Genomic DNA, 23,010 nt, shown 5'->3' on the forward strand with positions numbered 1-23,010 from the left:
AAGTTCAGGAAAATGTAAAGAAGCTGAAAGTAGAAAATACTATTCATCTCACTATCCATGGGCATGAACTGCTTTTAATATTTTTATTTGACTCCTTCTAGTCTTTTTCAAGTCTTTTTACATAGCAAAAATTATACCACGTAGAAAATTAGATGAAATGGATGTAATATTTTGTAAACTCACTGAAGAGCTGCAAATATTCTTAGACAAACTATAATTTACTTCAATATGTATTTCTGCATTATTGGACATTTAAGCTTTATCCAAATTTTTGCTTTTATAAACTAAACAGTGATGAACATCTTTGAGCATCATTCATTTGCAACATTCTAGGTTATTAGAAGCTAGATTCTGAAATGGAGTTTAAATACTCCTTTGTCTTGGTTTTGAAACACACTTCATAATACTTTGTCAACAGTTTCATTGCCAGTAGCACTAACATTGTTAGTCATTTATTAAATGCCTGTAGCATGTCTTGTATTTATGGTTTAAATCCAAAAGAGAATATACCTTCAAATTGCTTAAATTCTGGAAGGAAGGAAGAAGCAAAATGGCAGATTGAAAAAGGAGGATAGAGAAGGACCAGTGAAATAGTACAAGGTTTACTCTAAGTTACCATGCTAATAAAGCTGATAGGTAAACTTGAACAAATAATATTTTGCAGTTGTTTTAAACATAGGCAGGATAATAATACATGTAAATAGATAAAAATACTTTCCATCTGTTTCTTATAAGATGTTGCAAGTCAAAATTTGGGGAAGTCCTTTCCCCTTCTCCATGAGAATCTGACCTTCAGTCAACTTTCTAGCTCTATGTCCCTAGAAGCCTGATAAGGTGGTGTCTTAAGTTGGGTTTCCCAGGTAACAGATTCTGAAGTTACATGCAGGAAGTTTATGGGAGTTCTCTTCGGATCAGCACCTGCAAGGGAAGGAAAAAAAATTTTTTTGGCAAGAGTTGAACTGCAATATAGTCACGAAAGGCCTTATTTTACTCCTTGGTGATCTCTGCATCTGTGATGGCTTTTCAGAGATACTCTGCCTTGAGGTGAGGGATATCGCCTTTATGTATCATCTCAAACAGTCAATGGATGTAGGTTGCCTCAGAGGTGGGATTGTAATTTTAGGCAAGATAGCTTTCTTTGGCTGAGAGTAATTTCCTAAAGAGTACCTTGGCTAAAGCTGTCAGCTGTCAGCACTTGGACAGCTCAGAAACTGAATGCCATATAACTAAAGGGAGGTCTGGGAAGCATGCCACAGCATCCACTCTAAGTGGATAGTTACTAGACAACATTGCCTTTGGTAAAAAATGACCCCTGATTGGTAAACTGCATCTGGATTAGTAGGGATTAGAGTGAACTATAAATACCATAGTTTTGATCTTCCCTGTGGGTAATAATTTTTGTAATTGGGCACGCCCTGAAAGCCATGCCTACAGAGTTGTTGCAAGAGGTACCGGCTCCTGTGGGGTTTAAGACATTTAAGGCAGGATAACTTTTGCATCTGCCCATTGTGAGTCTTCTTCCCTGACTGCTGAGCTAACACCTCTTGGCCAAAGAGAGTAACTCCTGGAAGGCTATGTGGTCTGCTACAGGAACTGCTGTGAGGCTCCCACTAAGAAGGAATGCCTGGTGCCACCCTGTTGGCAAACTGGGATCCCTACCCTGCATCATTTTGGGTCAGTAGATGTCAAGTGTGCCCCAGAGTAGTCTTGTGTAATTGTTTAGTTGTGCCTATAATGACCCCCAAGTGGATTTTGTAGACTTTTTTTCAGTTGCTTCTCACTTCTTAGAAGATTTGTTCTGAAACCCTGAAACTAGAGAATAATTTAATGACCTTAGAGTCACCCTGAAATATTTAAGTACATGAGGCACATGGATACTTGGGGTTTCTTTATCCTACTGTGTACAGGCCACTATTAGCAGATACTGTCTCCTTGAACCGTAGAGGAAAGGACTCAGCTATAATTCTAATCTCTGAAAACAGTAGTGTCTGTGTGTGAGGAATGACAAGAACTGCGGGTCCTCAGCTCTCCTTCTGTCGTGCGTCAGTCCTCTGACTTTGGTCGGCAGTTTTCCTCATACCCTGTGAGTCATACGCTTTTGCTGATTCTTCCTCTGTAGTGATGCATTCCATCCCTTCTTCTCCTTTCACTCTCCTATCACCCTGAGTAATATTGTAGTCTTTATCACCTCATATATGGATTACTGAACTAATACCTTGGAAGTGCTCCCTGCCCGTAGTTTTTGTCTGATCTTAACTGACTACCTGTGAGATCCCAGACTGAATTCCACAATAGAGTTTTATCTAGAGTTTTCACACTATAACTCTTCCTCCACTTATGATGAGATCTGTCCTATAAACTCATCTTAAATTGAAATTATCTTAAATTGAAAATGCATTTAACACACCTAACCTGCCAAGATCATAGCTTACTATACAGCCTACCTTAACCATGCTCAGAACACTTACATTATTAGCCTACAGTTGGGAAAAATCAGCTAACACCAAGTGTGTTTTATAATAAAGTGTTGACTCTCATGTACTTTATTGAATACTGTACTGAAAGTAAAAACCAGAATGGTGGTATCAGTACAGAATGGTTGCAAGTGATGGGTTGTTCACCCTCATGATGGCGTGGCTGACTGGGAACTGTGACTCACTGCTGCCTCACAAGGGTATTGCACCACACTACTAGAGCAGGAAGAAGGATCAAATTCAAAATTTGAAGTACAGTTTCTACTGAATGCATATCTCTTTTGCACCATCATAAAATCAAAAAATCCTAAATGGAACCATCAAAGGGGACTAACTGCTAATGTGTAATCCAGATGTTCCTGGAGTATGAATAAGGCCCTTGGATTTAGTGAGAAGGAAGGCTGGGAAGACAGGCTAAGAGAAGATGTTGAGTAACAAGTTTCAGTTATTTTGCCACAGGAGCCATTTCAGTAAATGAACTTTTAGGCAGGAAAGTGGGTTATCAGAGCCAGGCTTTAGGAAGATTGATCTGGCAACACACATTAGAAGAAATGAGACTAGTTAGAAATCTATTTTAAGAGAACCCAAACTGAGGTGGGAGTGGAAGGATAGGACAGATAGGATCTCAACAGTCTAAAGGAAGAAATGATGACTGTGAGAAGAAAGAAGGTCACTGAGATCCAATAGTATGGATTTATAATGCACCCATTGGACTGGGTGTCAAGATAGTCAGGAATAGAGAAAGTAGTACTATTCACATGCTACTGCCTCTTATGTCTTTATGTGTTAATACCTTTACGAAATTGGAAACACATTAAAGGCCAGGATCATGGCTTACTTCTTATCATCCTTACATCTCTGGTTACAGCACAAATCTAAGGAAGAAGAGTTATACTCTTTATGCTTCTATTCTCTGAATATATGGAAAAATATTTAGGACCATGACAGTTATTTTAGATTGTTAATTCTTCCAACTGTTAGAATGTTGAAACTGTTATCTCTCTCTTCCTGTTTTGCTTTTACATTTCTTTCATTGTGAGATTAACTAGGGTAACCAGGTATCTGGGTTTTCTCTGGAGAGTTCCAAACTAGACCTGTTCTCCCATTACAATTATTAATAATGCCTTTTTTCACTCTCAGAGGTTTGTACAACAAATTCTGTAGTCGTTCTAGATACGTGTATAAAAAGTGCTAAATACATATCAGTCAGTTGAACTGTAACTATAAAGAACACACTTGTATAACTACCTCTCTAGTCAAGAAGTGAAATCCCACCAGCCACTAGAAGTCTGCTTCCCATTCATAACTCTCTCTCTTCATTAGAAGTTTGCTACTATCACAGTTTTTATGATAACCATTTTCCTACTTGTTAAAACTAATGAAAGCTAAATTATTAAAGCCAAAAATGCCCTGCAAGGATTTCCTTCCAGTTGTTATTCTGTTTATTTTATATACTTTAAGTGTGGGTAATTTCATACTTATGTTACTAATATAGATATCTTTGGTAGTATATTTGTATTTTAGTATATGACTATAGGTTGTAAGTAATCATCCTGAAGATAAATGTTATGTTTTCATTATTTATTTGTTACAGTAAGATTTAATGAACAAGCAATTTGATAATCTAACAAGAAATTACGATATAAATCATTCAGTGCAATAATAGGAGCATGCACAAGATGTTGTGGGACATTACCTAGCCTTAGAGATGATAGGGAAGACTTTTAGTAGAAGCTAATGTCCGATTTGAGTTCAGAAAACAGGTAGGAATTATTCGGGTGAAGGTGATAGGTGAAGTGAGGGCAGAGCACAAGGGTCACTTTCTCAACAAAAGAAATAGCCCAATGACAAGAGAAGTATGGCACAATTAGGTTACTGCAGATTGTTCCCTGGCACTGGAAGCCAGGGATCATTTGCTCTGTTCCCTCCTGGGAGGGAAACAGTGTAACCGTGTCTTTGGCTCAACATGTTTGCAGGTCAGTGGTTCAAGGCAGAAGCCAGATCATAAAAGGCCTTAAGTATTATATTGAGTTTCAGATTGATCCTAAAGGCAAAAGCTCTGAAGGGTTCTAAGCAGGGAGGGAGTAATATAGCAACATCATATTTGAGTTTTTGAAAGTTTGTTCTCACTACAGAATTAGAGCATTTAAATGGACAATCCTAAAGGCAGGGAAACTGGGCTGGAGACCATTTCAGTCATCCACGTGTGAAATGATGGGGATTTGAGCTAAGCCAAAGGAAATGAGAATGAAGAGAGGTAGATGGATTTAAGGGACAGCTGGGGACAGAATCAACAGGATTTTAGTGACGTGGAGTTTGAGGGAGAGACAAACGATGATGCTCAGATTTTGTCTGGAGGTGGGGAGCAAAGATAGTAACTCAGATTTGTAGAGGAAATTTTTAATACAGTATTGAATTGGTTGAGTTTGAAGTATCTGTGGGATACCCAAAAGGAAATAACCATTAAGCAGTTGGATATATGGCTCTGGAGCTTTAGAGAGAAATTTAAGGAGGGAATACACATTAGGGAATAATAGCTTCTAGGTAGCAAATGAAGCCATGCCTATGGACCTGAAAATGATAGATGAATTTCCAAGATGGAAAATGTGAATAAATAGTGTTCATTGTCTAATACTATAACATTTTCAGGTAATTAGTCTTTGATGTTAAAGCATCCAAGAAATATTTGTACAAAACATTTTCATTATGTTTTAGTTTTTAGCAGCTTGTTTTTGATCAGTATGTCTTAGCAATTTGGCTTTTTTTTTTTCATTGTTCACAGTGTCCAGCTTTTTGCTTTAACCACAATATCTGTCAGCAATAGAAATAAATGCAACACAGTGAAGTTATTGTAGAACTTTTGGAATTAAAGCATTATGCATACATTTATTAGGGTTTGACAACTTAGGAGAAGTGTAAAAGCCCCTGGGTTTATATGTTTAGATTTCTCCCACTTCTAGAAATAAAATGTGTATGGAAAATGCTTTTACATAAAAAGTAAATTTTTAAATGATTTAGATAGAACATATTTGTTAGTAATTTTCTGCTTCTTTTCAGCTTACAGATACTTAAAATTTTATAAATCAAACGATTTAGGTGTGTGTGTTATATAAATATTTTCAGATATAAATGTAGAAATGTTACTGAATATTTTGTTATACTGTTTTGTCATAAGACTGCTGTAACTTTCTGCCATGAAATTCTACTGTACTTATATATATTTAAATATCTCAGATATACCCAGAATACAATTTCCTCTCAAAAATATGCATATTTTTTTATATTTTTGTTTCAGAAGATTACAGTGGCAATTAAGCTTTGCAGTAATTTACTAATAGTTTAATACTCATTTATTCTCTCATTTGAATTTTCAATGTAGTTCTTTTCTATTGATATTATTTTGAATAAGTTAAACCATCTTATTTCTTATGCTGTGTAAACAATCATATAATTTAATTTTTGATTACTGTGATAATAATTAGATACAGTATGTAGTATGATGTTTGTTTTCTCTATAGGAAAATGGTTCTCCCGAAGAACATGCAGTCTATGTGTGGGACCATTTCATCACCCAATCTGCAGCTGAGAATGTATTTTTTGTTGCTCATAGCTATGGAGGACTTGCTTTTGTTGAACTGGTAAGAACACATTTAACTCTACTTTTAATTCCTTATTTACATATTATTTTTAATGTCTACATTATAGCCTATTCTCATACATTTTATGATATTTATGCCTCCTGTTTTATGTGTCCAGCAATGAAGCATATGTTATCTGTAAAGGGTTTAAAATTTCAAGAGACCTTTTGGAAATTTGAGAAGATTTTGATAATCTTTAACTGAATTTTATCTCTATAAGGTAGGCCTTTATCATAATTTATATAATTAGCATTAAAACTATCAGAAAGCTTCCATTAATCTGCTTCTGAGTAGAATTCATTGCTTGGCAATAAAAATCTTTGCCTTATAAAATAATCTGATTCTTAGAGTTAAGATCATGTGTACATGATAGAAAAAACTATCAAGATTTCTGAATTTTTCTGTATTACATGCAATATTGCAAGTACCACACCCTGTGCCAGTATGAATGGTTAATGAGATATAATCAATACTAAAAATGTACTAATGAAGATTTTGTGCCTCCATTTCCATAATCCCTATGTCACAGGAAGGTGCCAGTGCTATAATAAAAGGATTCATTTGATTAAGTTCATTTGTTAGTTTTGAATCCAAATAGCTTAATGTGGACATTAAAAATGGGCACAGCATTGGTTGTCTAACTTTTATGTTTCTAAACTTTGGTGTGCCTTTCTTGTTGTCATGGAAATTCAATATATTCCAATGGCCTTTTCAACCTCTCATACCTTATTGCTTACCCAGATGATTTAGATATAAAACTGGTGGTGACACCTGAGAGTACTTTAGTTGACCTACATTCAGAAATGTGTATGCTGTCTAAGATCAATAATTAAGTTAAATCATTTATTTCTTAAATTTGTATAACTTTTTAAAAACTACTTTCAAGTACTTTTAGCTTTGCTGAATTTATTTTAATATGTAATGAATATGTAAGATAGCTAGCACACCAGTATGATGTACCTTTTAAAATGTGAATATTGTCTTTCAAATAGTTCTTTTAACCCTGCATATACACACACCACACACTCACATATATGTAGCTTATATTTTCTTTATAACCCATTAAATTACTTAAAACATGAAATTTCATTGATTTGAAGCATAACTTAAAATGTCTGAAAGCCTGAAAGACTAATCAAATTGAAAATTTCTATGAAACATAAATTCCCACTTTTTTTTTTACCTTAAGACAGTTTATAAAAACTTTTTTGTATATCAAATTTGAAAATTTTTTAAGTCAATATTAGGCAGTTTTAAAAGTGAGCTAAAGGTGCCAGAGTAACAGATGACCAATGTGTCAGTCCTATTTTGCCTTTCCTTCTTGTCACACACTGGTGGGTATTTCTCTACTTTTGTTCCACTTTAATATAAAGCACACAGATGTTTCAGAACAAGACTTGACTTCTGACCTTGAGGCTACTAGGGTCAGGGTCCTCAGGGCCTGTGAAATTATCACAAGCTGAGCTAAAGTTTTTCTCCATCACAGGAAGTAACCAGTAAGTGAGAAGTTAAAAAGGAGCTTTGTCAGAGAGACAAGATGGTCTCAGTAAGGGTCAGCTTCTGTAGTCTGCTGTCTCTGCAGGAGGTGCATGCATGGGAGGAGGAATATAATATGACCACTGGCACATCACATATCTGTCAGGCAACACCAGGACTGAGAAGTCTATTTAATGTAATATACCTTGTTGAGGTTTTATAATATTAATAGTAATTATCTCAATTTCATATATTTGCTACTTTGTGTGAAATAATTTTGATGGGGACATACAGATTGTGGCAACTAGGGAAAAAGTGATTCCTGACCTAAAAATTGGATTCTGCTAAGCAAATAACATTGTACACTGATGAGTTTTACATAAATTTGTGACAAAGCTTGATTAATATATTTAAGGCCATTAATTTCTTAAGGAATTTTACTTAAGTTTCTACTTAATTTCAAAAGGAATTTTAAAAGAGCATTGTTGAAGAAACACCAAAAAACACTGAGATATTTTGAAACTTTATGCTTTTTGCCTAAAACTGAATAATATTCTTTCTTATTCTTCCTAATCTTCTTAAGGGAAAAGTCATTGTGTTAAAAACAATGATAAATACTAATTGTCTCAGAATTTTTCAACATTAAGTATAACATATGAAATTGTTTTCCAAGGATTCAAAATTTTAATATTAAGTTTACAAGAAGGTAAATTGTGAACATCTTAAATTATGATTTAGTTTTTTGTTTCAATAGTACGTAATACACATCAGACATTAAATCCTTCAGATTTCAGTAAAATTTCTTTTTTTAAGTTTTCATAAAATTTCACTCCTGTTTAAAGACTCTACAGATGTACTCACACACAGACACACACACACAGTTCCTATGAAACAGTCTCAGTTTGTAGTATGTGTTTGAGTGCATGTTGATTGTGTTTGAAATATAAACTGTGTGGCTGTTACAGTTTCAACAATATGTGACTCATAGAGCTTATCGTTTGAAAAACAAGTACCAGGAAATATATCTTGCCACGTACTAAATTAAAATTCTGTATAATTGCAGTTTAAAATTAAATGTGCTGCTAATAGATATCTGACAATAAGTTACTTTTAAACTTAGAGCACCAAATATTTGTAGAATGTTCATATTTTGCTAATTGTTGTTTTGAAAACTGAGAACTTAATATATGATTATATTCTACCTTAAAGTGTTGAAGTTCTCCTACAGAATACATTTTAGTTAAGAGATTTATTTTCAGAACCAGTGTTCATTTTATGATAGTAAATCTCAGAACTTGATCAAGCCTAACCTCAAAAAAAAAACAGTACCTAGTTTGCTATATTAAGAAAAGTGATACTAAAAATAATGCTTTTTATTTCTTTTATCCTCATCATATGGTAACTACTCAAATTTCTAATTCTTTAAATTTTCTGTGATCCTTGTAAAAGCAGATATTGGTAAGTGAGTTCTAGTAGAATTCCAACATTGAGTTATTAGAGGCAGAAGGGAAGAACTATTTATTTTAAGAATTAATACTGAAATTTTAAAAGTAGTACAGCACCCTCTGTTATCTTTTCTGTGTATTTAAAATAACACCAATATATAAAGTTACAGTTATTAAGCCATCTTTGATGAAGCTTTAAATTTCTGTCTTAGAAACTCTATTTTATACAAGATAAAATTAGTAATTGGAACGCATTTATGAAATTCATTCAGAAAGAACCACAAATAATGCAACATGCTTTTCCCTCATATCAGTTCTAAAAACTTCAAGTTCAGTTGTTAGAAATTACTGTCAAGAAACAATGCAGCTTTTAAGTTTTTCATAATCTTTTACAAAACACTTTGAGGAAATGATTCCATTGCTTCTGTAGTTGGTCGTTTCAGAATGCTTTATTCAATGGCTGGTTTGCCAAAATCAAGCAACCTTAAAATTTTCTTTCATTTGGGATGAGTTAGCTTTTCTTGTCAATACCTAGTTTCCACTTAGCTCACCTTACCTTCCCTGTTTGCAGTGCTCAGTAAATCAATTTGCATTCAGATATTTTTTCTTAGCCCAAGTGAGTGTTGATAATTTTTTATAAAATACATTAAACCCTTTTAGTAAGTAAATTTCATTATTGAATCATCTCAGCTGATATAAAATTAGTATCCATCTTACTACTTTTATCTCATTTTCTATGGTATTAATGGCAGTTCACAACCATCATTAAAAACATCACTTAGAAATGTGTGAAAACTGCTCCTTTTGAAAGTGTATCTCTACCCACTTTTGATTTTGGTTTCTCCATGCTTGTCAGCACTTGATTGGCACCTCACTTGCATGTGAATTAAGGAATGAAGGGAACTCTTATTTTCCTGCCATTGTTCCATGCTGAGCTCCCTAGCCTCCAGGCAGCCTAAGCTGACCTTCAGCAGCTGATAGAGGACTAGTTTTTGGACATAACTGTGTGAGGACACTCAAGCTCAGTCTACTCCAAGTCAGTCTTTTCAAATTGCCTAGAGCATGATTTAGATTTACACAGGAGAGAAAATGGAATGAGACTAAAAGAATTAGTTTTACCTTTAGTGTTGATAAGTGTTGGTAGTGTTGATCAGCTAACTGTGACCTTAAAGAAGCATCATTTATATTTTGTCTACAGTGAACAAAGTATATTGGGCATTAGGATTATCTACTTAATGTGATCAATGGGAATAGCTATAAGTGGGGCTGCTGGGAATCAAGAATTGAGGAAAAAGAGAAAAAGGAATAAACTAAAGAAAAATTGAGCCTTAATAGTATCAAAATAATTCAGCCCCAAAACACTTATTGCAAACCTGCTTTAAAATGTAGAAATTCAGTAAAACTAAGCTGCCATTTGTAATATAACTTAAATTTCTGATTTGGCTGCTTACATGATACAAATAGCATGTTGATGTATGGCATGATTACAACTTGTTATATGGAATTCTATCTTTATTCTCTAATTGTTTTATATGAAAACAGCTTAGTTACTCTGAATGCTCCTTAAAGAAAGGAACCAGAGGTCATATTATTTTTGTCTCCTCTATTCATTATTTTTCATGCCTTGCATGTAGTTTAGACACTGTCTTTTGATTGAATGGTGCACTGATTTTAGGGGTTAGTTGCAAGAGTCCAAGTGAGATCCAAGTAGTGAGAGTGATAAGGAAGAAGCATACATTGGAGATGTGAAGGAAACAGATTCTCTACGGCTTGGTGGCATTAGATCTGGAGAGCTGAATGAGGAGGAAGAGGGTGCAGTACATCCTTCCCCATATACCTCAGCAGAAGTATATCAACGTGGATACGAAGGGAATCCAAGCACAACCTATAAAGAATAATGAACAGTAATTATGCAGAGGTGCAGGTATTTGGGGAAAATGTTTACATGTACTGGATATTTAATAATTGGGGTTAATAGGATAAATTAGGTATCAAATCAGTTCCACAAAGATGAGTTACATATACAGCTGTGATTTATTACTAGCTGCTACACAGGAGTTACCTGTGTGTTAAGGTTTGATTTTTTCTTAACTTTTACTTAAATAATTTTTATTGTACATTAGGAGGACCCAATGTTTAAAAGAATGACTCAATTTATTGTTTTGTGAGCTCCTCTCCTTTTGTCTCATATCTAACCAGGCAACACATTTTGTCAGTTTTTTTTCCTGGTCTCCTGGTTCCTTAAATAAAAGAACAAATGAGTATTGTAATGGGTACCAACCATTAAATTTATCGGAGACAAATTTGGCAGTTTCTCATATCGATCCTCTTTATTTATTCTTTCACTTTAAGTGCAATTTATATTCATATAATTGAATTAGTTTAATTTTCAAAATTTTCTATTGAAGTACAGTTGATACACAATCTGTAGTGGTTTCAAGTATTTGTCAGTTTACTTTCCTCTGAATTAATTGATCATGTCTTTTCCTTTCTGTGCCCACTGTTGTTCATTTTATCATTTCACAACTATTTCACTCCACTCTCGTACCCGTTTTCCATCTAGCTCGCTTTACTCTTCATTCCATCCTCTACACACTACATTAATTGTTTATATTTTTCAAACACCCCTCTCACCATGGCTTCTAGAATCACATTGGCTCCCTATTGTCCACTGCATCATGTCTCCCCTCTGTAACTTTAGGACTCTCTGTATGATGTAATTATCTCTTTCTGTTTTTCCCAATACAGACTTTCAGTTCTATTTTCCTTACTGCCATTGCTCCATTTCACTACATCCCTACTCCTGGCCTCCAAACCCACTGTTGCAGAACACAAAACTTGGAAGATGACCAGGGTTGAATCTTAGTTCTGATACCTTAAAAATTATATTTGGGTCAAGTCACGTATGTGTGTCCTCCCCTGTAAGTACCTGCCTTATTGCAAAGTTTGAAGATTAAAGTAGAAAATTCCTGGTTATTAAGAATTAAATCAGTGTTAGTTGAATGTGAATCTAAATGCCCACAGGATATACACATTCTCATTTTTACTAATGCCATTTCCCTCTCCTAAGTGAAAGAATTTTCCTTCTTACTAGATTTTTCATGAAGTATTCTCAATTAATAACCCTTTTTTCCATAATTTTTTCTGTTTCACAGATGAAAACTTTATTGCATACTGATTAGTTTTATTTTTAGGTTATATTTTATCTCTAAATCTTATCTTGCTTAAATTATCTGGAAACAACTTGAGGATAAGGAGTCTAATATTGCTCTTATTCCACCACCCACCCCCAGGCTTGGGAACAATATATATTACAACAATATGAGCATTCTTAAATGTCTGCACGGTTAATTAACTAGTATATAGAGTTTAAGCATTAACAATAACTCTTTACTAATTAAACTTATTCATTCTTTTTACTCTCCATTTGAAAACTGACTGGTTTGGGAATTCTGCCTCATCAGTTCTTTCACATTAGAGAGTTATTACCCTTTTTGCTCCTAGTTGTAATCTCTCACAGTCTCTTCTCTGCTAGTGTCCCCAGCTGTCAAGCTGACTGAAAAATTTGCTTCTCTATGACTCACTCTTCAAGGTATAGTCCTCACAAAGAGGAAAATTATTAAGCTAAGTTATAATTGTGCACCCTCAATATTATATGGCAATATATGGAATATATTGTATATTGAATATAAGTCTAGGAAACTTTCCATGTCATCCCCAATCATGTGGTTGACATTACCTTTTTTTATTAATCAGCTTATTCAAAACAGAAGTAACAAAAAAGCAGTAGACTCATTGACACTGAGAAAGGACTAGTGGTTATCAAAAGGGATGGTTTGGGGAGGGTGGTAGAGAGGGAGAAGGGTATTAAGGGGCACTATAATTTGCAAGCACAATATAGGTGGGTCACTGGGATGGTAGTACAGCATGGAGAACACAATTAATGATTCTATAATATCTTTCTACACTGATAGACAGTGACCGCGATGGAGGGGGTGAGATCTTGATAATATGAGTGAATGCTGAACCACTGTGTTGTGTATGTGAAACCATCATAAGATTGTATATCAATGATGCTTTAATTAATGAAAAAATAATTGTTATTAGCTTATTTTGCTTGTTTCCAATTTTTTAACTTTTTAAAAAATGTTTGATATTTAATTCATGTATCTTTATCGAGTTATAATTAAGATTCATTGAGCTTCATTGAGATATAATTCACATGCCACACAATTCATATTTTAAAGTTTACAATTCAGTGGCTTTTAGTATATTCACAGAAGTATACAACTATCACCACTATCTAATTTTAGAACGTTTACATCACCCCCTCCAAAAGAAAATCTCCATACCTATTAGCCATCATCCATCATACTTAGAATCCCACCAGCAATGTATGAGGGTTCTGTTTTCTCCACAGTATCACTGACACTTGTTATTATCATTATTTCTTTTAGCTGCCCTAGTACAGATAAACTGTTACCTTTTATTTGGCTTTTATTTGCATCTCTTTAATGATTAATGATTTTTGAGCTTCTTTTCAAGTGCATATGAGCCACATTTTTATATTTACTCTGGAAAAATATCTGTTAAAATCCTTTGCCCATCGTTTTGTTTTTTGGGTTATTGTTGTTATAAGAGTTTTTTCTATATTCTAGACACCAGTCCCTTCATGATTTGCAAATATTTTCTCCTTTTCCGTGAATCTTTTCACTTTCTTGATGATGTTTGTTTAAGCTGAGTTTTTTTTTATGAAGTCCAAATTATTATTTTGTTTTGTCACGTGAGTTACTTTTTGTGCACTATGTGAAGTACATATTCAACTTAATCTTTTAAATCTGGATATTCAGTGTCTTGACATACAGAGTTTAAGCATTAACAATAACTCTTTACTAATTAAACTTATTTATTCTTTTTACTCAACCATTTGTTGAAAAGACTCTGTTCCCCCTTGAATTTGTCTTAGCACGCTTGACTATAAATATATTTGCTTCTGGATTCCCAATTCTATTCCATTGATATATGCCTGTTTATATGAGGCCCACACTGTCTTGATTACTGTAGCTTTGTAGTAAGTTTTGAAGTCAGGAAGTGTGGATCCTACAACATTATTCTTCTTTTTGAAGATTATTTTTTCTATTCTGAGTCCTTTGCATTTCCATATGAATTTTAGGATCAATTTATCAATTTAAACAAAAAGAAGCTGGTATTTTGATTGGGCCTAAATCTGTAGGTCAATTTGGGGAGTATTGCCATCTTATTAAATAATAGGTCTGACTCAGGATATAGACTCTTTTTCAGTTTATTTAGATGTTTCAAAATTTTTTATTTTCAGTGTACAAGTCTTACACTTGTGTTAAATTTATTCTTTAGATTTTATTCTTTTTGATGCTATTCTAAATGAAATTGTTTTCTTAATTTCATTTTCAGATTGTTCATTGATAAGCATATAGAAATACAGTTGATTTTTTAATGTTGGTCTTGTGTCGTGTAACTTTGCTGTACTCAGTTATTAGCGCCAGTGAGTTTTTGTGAATTCCTTAGTATTTTCTAAATTCAGGCTTATAAAATCTGTGAAAAAATATATAGCTTTATTTCTTCCTTTCCTATCTGAATGAGTGGGCTTTTTTTGATTTTTGGTTTCTGGTTTATTTTTCCTAATTGCGCTGTCCAATACAATAATGAATAGAAGTAACTAGAGTAGACATCCTTTTGTTTCTGGTTATAAGAGAAAAGCATTCATTGTTTCACAATTAAGTATGTTGCTACTTGTGATTATTTCTGTTCTTGGTAGATCCACTAAGGTCTTGTGTATTCCTTAATGTTCATACCTCTCAGTTGCACCAGGGTTAGGTTGTTAGGAAGGCTGAAATGGACAAACATGCCACTAATCCTTAATAAGAAACTTTCTGTAAAATAAAGTATCCATATTACTCCATTGGAATTACCTCTAGAGGAAGCTTTTTCAGTATCCATGTACGTGTACTACATCCAGGTCTCACTGCCCTGCTTCTGTGCAGCCGATTGGGCATTGTTTTGGCACTGTATCTCTTGACTTGACAAAGACTGCCAGGAAACCACTGTCTGGTAAAGTTAGCACAATAGCATGTTAAGGAGAACCCCGAGAGACTGACATATTGATTCGTTAGATAAAAATCATTCTGTAAGAAATACTTCTTTTTCCATTGGTTTTACAAAAAAATCTTAGAGATTTTCTATTTTGTTGCAGATATGAGAGCATAATTGACTATTGTATGCCTTTGTAAGAGGGATTGCAAACAAACACATCAATTAATCATGGAGCTACTCTGCTATTCTTGTATCCTTATGGTCACTCAATAAGCGCTCCCCCAAATAAGATTTCCAACCACAGTGGCACCTCTGATTTGACACCACAAATTGAAAAGAGGTCTCAGAGGACAAAAAATTTGCAATCAAAACCATTTAACTTCTATCTTTTAAGTTAGAATGCAATCCTTATTAAATAATTTATTCAGATTAACTCCAGGGAGCCAGGTAGACTCAGACTCAAAGCATACTATGTACATTTTAGGGTAAAGCTTAAGAGAACAAGGGTGGGAGCCAAATCTCAACAAAGATCTCATTACTAGAGTGCAGGATGTGTTCAAGAGGAGCTAATTCATCTGGAGAGATAGGCAGGTGAACCAGCACTAGGTAGGTAACTATAGTAAGATATATAGAGCATAGTAAGATCAGGTTTAAATCAGGAAGTATAATCTGGTTGCAGAGAACAGAAAATCAAAGCACTGAGTGATAACTGAGCAGATTGTAGTTGTTGGTTCTAAGAGTACCTCTTCTCCCCAAAGATACCCCACCTCACTACCTTAGGGAAGGAAGGGGGAAAAAAAAACAAGATTGGCACTGAGGAAAGGATAAATGAAGCAAGTTTTAAGACTTCAACCATCGACTAGGGGTTTAAAAAAGAATCATTTCCTGAAAAAGAAAGAAGTGATAGCAGTAGGCAGAAAAATCAGAAAAATTATGAAGTAGTGAATCAAAGCACAAGTCCAGTTTAAGCAGCTTAGGTCAGAACAGGATTGAGTAGAATACTGCATTCTAAGGTAATTTAAATACCCAGGGCTTATCCTTCATAGCAGGGCTATCAGGTTCCTGTGACAATAAAGGAGATGGGATGGGAAGAGCTGTCAATTTTTCTCCTCTTACAGCTCTGAGAGGATCATACTACGGGTATAAAATTTTCTTTGCACCCGGAGAAACAAAGTGATACTCTTCAAAGCCACTTTGATCTTAACTTTCAGAGTTGGGGGCTTATAACCACAACATGTATGGTGGTTCTCTCTCACCTCATATTTTTTATCATAAGTTCTCAACACTTTTTCGTTGAGTGAATTTAGGTCACAATAAAGGCACCTGGACCACATAAATTTGACTTTATAGAAATGATGCTTGGAGTTAGGACTAAATACTATCCCCTCAAAACAAGAAATGATTTAGAAAACTATTGAAGATATTGATTCATGTTTTTAATTGAGCACCCCTCTCTGCACAAGTACAGGGGAAACAGATTAAGCACCTGATTCCTGGCCTCAAGAATGCTATCGTCTGAACAGGAAGCACATTTAAAAAAGAGAGTAATATAATAAGATAATTGTGAAGTGAGGTTGTAGCCAAGAGGTCATTATGTTAACGTCTCCAGTATAACGATCCATATAGTAAATTCGTCTTAGAGTTAAGAATTAGAAAGAATTGCTTCTGGTGATAGACTGATAGGCTCTTTTTGTCAGAAAATAGCAACTGTAGAATGCATTTTTGCCTTTGTCTCCTGTAAACCCAGAGCTATGATTATTTTTCTGTGTCATTAATTATTCTCAGCCTTAATCTCTTACCCGGTGTCAATTCATAGTAATTTTTTTTGCTCTAAGTCACCTCAATCCTTTTCTTAATTGGTAAAAATAAATAACAACCCATTATTTTTTCTGGTTCCTACTATGCTGCCTAGCCTGGCTGGACCCAAAATCAGTATATATTCAATAAACAGTTTTTGATCCTATATCTCTCTATATAAATAAGGTATTAGAAACAGATCTCAGATGGTGCTCTGTTGGGTCAGAATGAAACAAGGAGGGTCTGGGCATTCATATAGATACACAGAGCAAAGCAAGATGAATGAGAGAACAAAGTTGCTCATTTAAGATGGAAAACAGGGACATTTAGAGTAAGTATGCTTAAGCATGTAGGAGAGACCATCTGTGAACCTGAAAGTTTGGATACTTGGTAGGACCATCACTTGGAAATTGATCGATGAATGAAGAAAATCACCTGAGAAGATACTGATATCACTATAATCAAGGAAAGTAGCCAAACTTAATCCTAACCCCAAACTTGGTTACGTATTTCTGTGATTAAATTGAGTAAGGTAACTCTCATATCCTTTAGAAATTAGTTTGCCTATTTAAATATTTATTAGTGTATTCAGATTTCTTCTTAGTTTTCCATACCTTATTTGAATTTTTCTCATAAAGTTTATTGAAAAGCATTAGAATATAATGAAAACTGCTGTTTAATATTTCAGTGACGATTTTATAATTGAGCCAAATGATTAAAAGTGTTCTCATTTCTGATATACCTAGTTTATGCCTAAATATCCATAAATCCTGGTATCTAACTTCTAACATCTTAACTACAAAGTTCTTTACTACATTACTCAGACATATGGATTAGAAGAAAAACTTGACATTTATCTTTCTAAAGGAGAGGCATTAGAGGAAAGATAAAGCACACTCAACTTTCTTCTACAGTAGAAATTCCCATTCTTGACTTCTTTACAGTTATAAGGCATCGAGATGCTTTATAATTATAAATGTTGATTTTCTAAAAGTTTCTAATAGCGTGTCTGCTAACAACAAAGAAACCTTGACTTTCTCTGTAAAGTGGTGCCCTGTGAATTGTAATAAAATGATGTGAAATCACTAGCTTATATATTGCACTTGTATTACTGCTCAGCTTAACTCAGAAAAAAACTAGTCCCAATACCATTAACAGTACAGTAGTCAAATCTTCGATTTTTGTCTCTTACTACATATTTTTAGGACCTCTCTCTAAATATTAGATATATTTATATTATGTCCAAATATTAAATATAGGATAATATATTAGATAGCTTTAGCATATTACAAACATTAACATTTGGTGACACTTGCATTTTCTCTAAGATCTTGCAAGAGATTCTCCAGGAAAACAGATGCCTTCATATCTGAGTGCTGTGTTAGAGCCCTCTCTCACTCTCAGAGAGCCCTGTCATTGCTATTATAATAGAATTCATATAATCTGTCAGCCAGCCATGGGGACCTAAGACATGGTTGGGTCAAGAACAATTCTAAGCAGTCCAAAGCAGTGTCTATGAAAATGGATATTTTAAATAGAACTAGTATTTATATATGTCGTGCAAATCAGAGTGCAGTGGCATCAACTTCATTTTCGTCATAAGCATCACTGTTTAAATGATACTTAGTGTGCACCAGGCACTGTCCTAAGCATATGCTGTATGTAAATATACTTCATCTCATTTAATCCTCATAACAACTTAATGAGGTAAGTACTGTTATCATCCCCATTGTACAGATGAAAAACACTTAAATTTATTTTCTCCTTCCAAAAGTATGACCTCTCATTTTGTTACAGTGGGTGGGTGTTTCTCCTCTCATCAAGGGCTTATGCAGAACAAACAGCATACTATGCTAACTATGGTGTTTCTTACTCCTAAAACAACCTCCTGGTTTTTCACCTGTTTCAGGATTCAGTTTTACATTTCTCTGTTGAATACCATGATGATTTAGTTTTTATTCTCTATCCTATTTAGCTAATTCTATTGTGTGCCTTCCAAGCAGACTTTCAGTTTTAATCAATTCATAATTACCCAAGCAAATGAAGGGGAAAGAAGGTATGGAAAATTTAAAGTAACAGGCAGTCCCCAATCACTTATATTTAAATTTCAAATATGTTTTGATGTGGTGTTCTGTAAATTCAGCTTAAGCAGGAAAATTGAAAACACTTTTTGATGATCTAGAAAGCAGTTGAGTTTCCTTGGCCAAGCCCATGGTTGACTCTTCTTTGCAGTTCATTCCATGCTAGAAATAGACAGCTGTCTGTCTCCTAATACCAACTAAGTAGAACTGACCTTTCATGTCTCCCTGGAACAATATCTGCTATCACTATTTGCCCCTTTGCATTATCCATATCTATAAATTACACCTGGAAGTAATAGCTCTATAGCATAGCACCTACCATGTCCCAGGCATTATTAAGTGCTTTATAAATATTAATGCATATAATGCTTAGGTATGTCATTGGTGTAGGTATTACTGTTATCCTCAGCTACATATGAGGAAACTGAGACCCCAAACTATTAAGTACTAAGATCACAAACCAGTAAGTGAGGGAGCCAAAATTTAAACATATGCTTTCTGGCTGCGAAGCCCATGCTTGTAACAATTATGCTCTACTCCACCTCAGAAGAGACCACTAGTTGAGGATACTACTAGATTTCACCATTAAACATTGTGTTAGCAAGGCATTGTACAACTTAATTTAACTCAATTAGGTGGGTATTATTAACCTTGTTGTACAAATGGAAACGTCAGAAAGGTTGAGGAACTTGTCCAAGATGGCACAGCAAAGGTCAGAGCTGTGAGCTTGAAATAAAACCCAATCTCAGAATCAATACATTTACCAATGGAACACTCTTCCCTTTGGTGGGTTTTTGAAAACAAAAAGCTGTATGAAATTTTGCTTTCATACCCTAACAAATTAGGGTATTTTTAATTAATGAGAGCTCTTTCCATTTAAATAATTTCTGCATTTATATTTGTAAAGCATAGTATTCTTTGGTAAACTGATTATACCTTAGTTTTCAATTGAGAATGGGCTTTTTAAAGTAAAAACTTACACATCTTTTTTTGCATCTATTACAAAGGACAGAATTTCATCATTCAGTGCCTATCCCAATGTCGCCACATACTGAATACTAGATAATAATACTCAAATTGGCTTCCCTCGTTTTTTCCGACATATTGTAACAAAAATTAAAACCATAGATTATTGGTCCTTTGAATTTTACTTACTATAAATTGGAGTTTACATTTCACTGTGAATTCCTAACTACTCAAAATTCTTGCATTTGAAATTAAAATTGGAAAAAGGAAACATTTGAGTCGCTATAATTAACCTGCAACTTCATGCCTTCCTAATTTATTATAAGCACTTCATCTGATATCTAATACTTGAAACACTATTAAAAAAGTATTGTATTGCTTTGATTTTGTATCTTTATGGTTTCTCCATGTAAATAATAAAGTTTTTGTAAAGCTTTATGTTTTAATAAAGAGGATCAAACAAATGAATGGTGTATTTCGTTGTGTCTTAGGGAAAAAAAAATCTTATTAGAGTAAACTGAAACTTCAAATCTTACCAGTGTGTAAAACACTAAGAATATGAGAAATTGAAAGAAGTCAGCTACATTCATCCTACATAGTCTCATATTTCTCTCGATTAGCTAATTAAACCAGGGTTTTAAGATTCTTTGTCCTTTAACAGCTAAACAAACAGCTCTAAATAGTGACCTTTATAATAGATGTCTGATTTTTATATTTGTATAGTGTTTTGCTAAGTAAAGTTCATACATTAATAGCCAAAAGAAAAATCATGTATTTTACTTTTAATATTAAAAATATTTGCCACATGCCCGATAGAAAATTCAACTGCAGCTGTATTTTTTAATATAAAATCCCAACATAGAAGACAACTAAGGTAAATGTGCTGGTAGATATAATTGCTGCCATTGTAATTCCTATTTAAATATGATTTTGATTCCTTTTAAGTCATGAAAGACTCTTTTTAATGTGAAATTCCTAAGAAGAAATAGTAGGTTTAACAAAACCTACAAACAAACAAAAAATGAAAATATTTAGGAAGTAATTTTGTACTCAAGTATTCTTTTTTTTTCAAGTGAATTTACCAATGGAACACTCCTCCCTTTGGTGGGTTTTTGAAAACAAAAAGCTGTATGAAATTTTGCTTTCATACCCTAACAAATTAGGGTATTTTTAATTAATGAAGACCTGACAATTGAGTATTTTTTATGTATCCTTATCAAGTATCTGACTTGCCTTCAAGACCATGTGACAGGGCTAAAGCTTTGTGTACTAACTTTGTGTGCTAAGTAGCTCTTGAGCTTGTTATACATTCTAATCAGGATTCATAGTGATTTTTGGAGATAAAGATATTAACTTTAGGGAAAAAAAACTGATATATTAACAGGTTAACCATATACAGAATAATCTTTGGTGACAGTATGAGTTTTTAGATTGAGAATGATAACTACAATTTTATATACCTTGAATTATTTCTCCTACACATTTTCATTTATTCCTTGTTCAAGAACTACCCAAGACAGTATTTGCTTTTTTCAGATGTTTATTTCCTGTTCATGAGCACAAATACACTAAAAATTTAGCCTTCTGAAAGATTCAAAATTCAGCCATGCAAAGAAGTTTTAAGAAATCAGCATTTTATCTGCACCCTATTAAAAGTAATGCTGAGTGTTTCTCCCATCATGTTTTCTTTCTCTTTGCTGCACTCTAGATCCTAGGACAAATTTTTAACTAGTTATTACAAATAATCAATTTTAAGAATGTGCTGGAAGTGTGAGGTATTAATCAGTACATATTTACCGTCTGAAGCTGATATAGCTGTAAGGTTTTTTAGATCCAATTGATCTATTGCGCATGTTCCCTCCCTAGGTTGCAGGACGTGCTTCTATTTGCATAAGGCCCTGGGCAAGGTTCTTTCTTGCATTGATTGGCCTGTCCAAGGCAGCCTGATGTGTTCTTGCATTGATTACTTTGTCTTTTCTTGGAAGACAGTTTTAACTCTGAGTTCATCTCAAACATTCTAGGGAAAAGGCAAAACTTTACTGCAGATGTCTCAATTTTATTCAGATGCTCCTTTGAATATAAGCCCTTTTTGCGAGGATAAGTATCTTTTTTTCTTTCCTAATTTGGATGTTTCTGCAGTTTGAGTGCACTATACACTAGATTATATTTGAAAAAGCTACATTCAAGAAAATTAACAGACTATATGCCATTTCTCTTGTTCTGTTTTTTATTTTAAAACAGTGTCTTGCTTCCATCCTAAAACCACTTTCTTTAAAAGATGATCTCTTAAACCTGGACATGAACTAAAATTTACTGGTGTTTATGATAGGTTACCACTTATCTATACGAGCTTTATAGATTCCTTAGTTTCAGTGAGACGTGCATTGCTTTATGCATTGAAAAAAATGAGTTTTATTAGTTTCATTGTGAAACAATGGTCCAGAATGACTTGCCTTTTACTATTCATCATTATTAGTAATGTTAATGTGAATAGTATAAACTTGTCAAATATGGGAAGTATTAAGCAGGTACATGTCAATTGTGTGTAAAGTATATTTCATTATATCATAACTTGTGGTAGTGTAGTATTTGGTAACAATAGAAACCTAAGTTTAAGGATTAAGTCTTCAAATCACTAAGAAATTGAGCAATGAATGTTTTATAGTTTAGCACTCTTTATTGTCTGCTCCTTAAATCAACATTTATATTGTCTGTCAAAGAGCATATTTGCCTACACAGCTAATTATCATGAAAATGCCCATTACCCCCAACCTATTTTCTATGTCTTTAGTGAGGAACTGGTGAGACACATGTAGGCTTCTGTCAAGATCCAGGGCAATATCCTCCTCCCGGCCAGCTTGCTGTTTCATCCATGCCTATGTGAATTTATAAGGAGGTTTACTTTTGGCAGATTTAGAAATGTGTCATGTATGAATTTTGTTATTGTGCTGTTGGATATTAAACTTGCTACAACAGTTCCTTAATGGTTTCAGAAAGCATATTTAATAACAATACATACAAATCAGGATATCTCCATATATGCTCTTTCATTTTTATTAAACAG

The 23,010-nt window shown here is 33.9% G+C and overlaps 1 protein-coding gene across 21 annotated transcripts in view; it reads left to right on the forward strand.

The window, feature by feature from the left end:
• The window catches only part of ARB2A (ARB2 cotranscriptional regulator A), a 465,105-nt gene that overhangs the window by 273,827 nt on the left and 168,268 nt on the right, over nucleotides 1-23,010 (forward strand). For all 21 annotated transcript variants that reach the window (XM_073234034.1, XM_073234024.1, XM_073233975.1 and 18 more), the window contains one exon: nucleotides 5,993-6,112. In XM_073234034.1, coding sequence (XP_073090135.1) covers nucleotides 5,993-6,112 — 120 coding nt within the window. The remainder of the gene's footprint in view (nucleotides 1-5,992; nucleotides 6,113-23,010) is intronic.

The sequence above is a fragment of the Manis javanica genome, chromosome 1, assembly GCF_040802235.1.
Source record: "Manis javanica isolate MJ-LG chromosome 1, MJ_LKY, whole genome shotgun sequence".
NCBI classification, from domain to species: domain Eukaryota; kingdom Metazoa; phylum Chordata; class Mammalia; order Pholidota; family Manidae; genus Manis; species Manis javanica.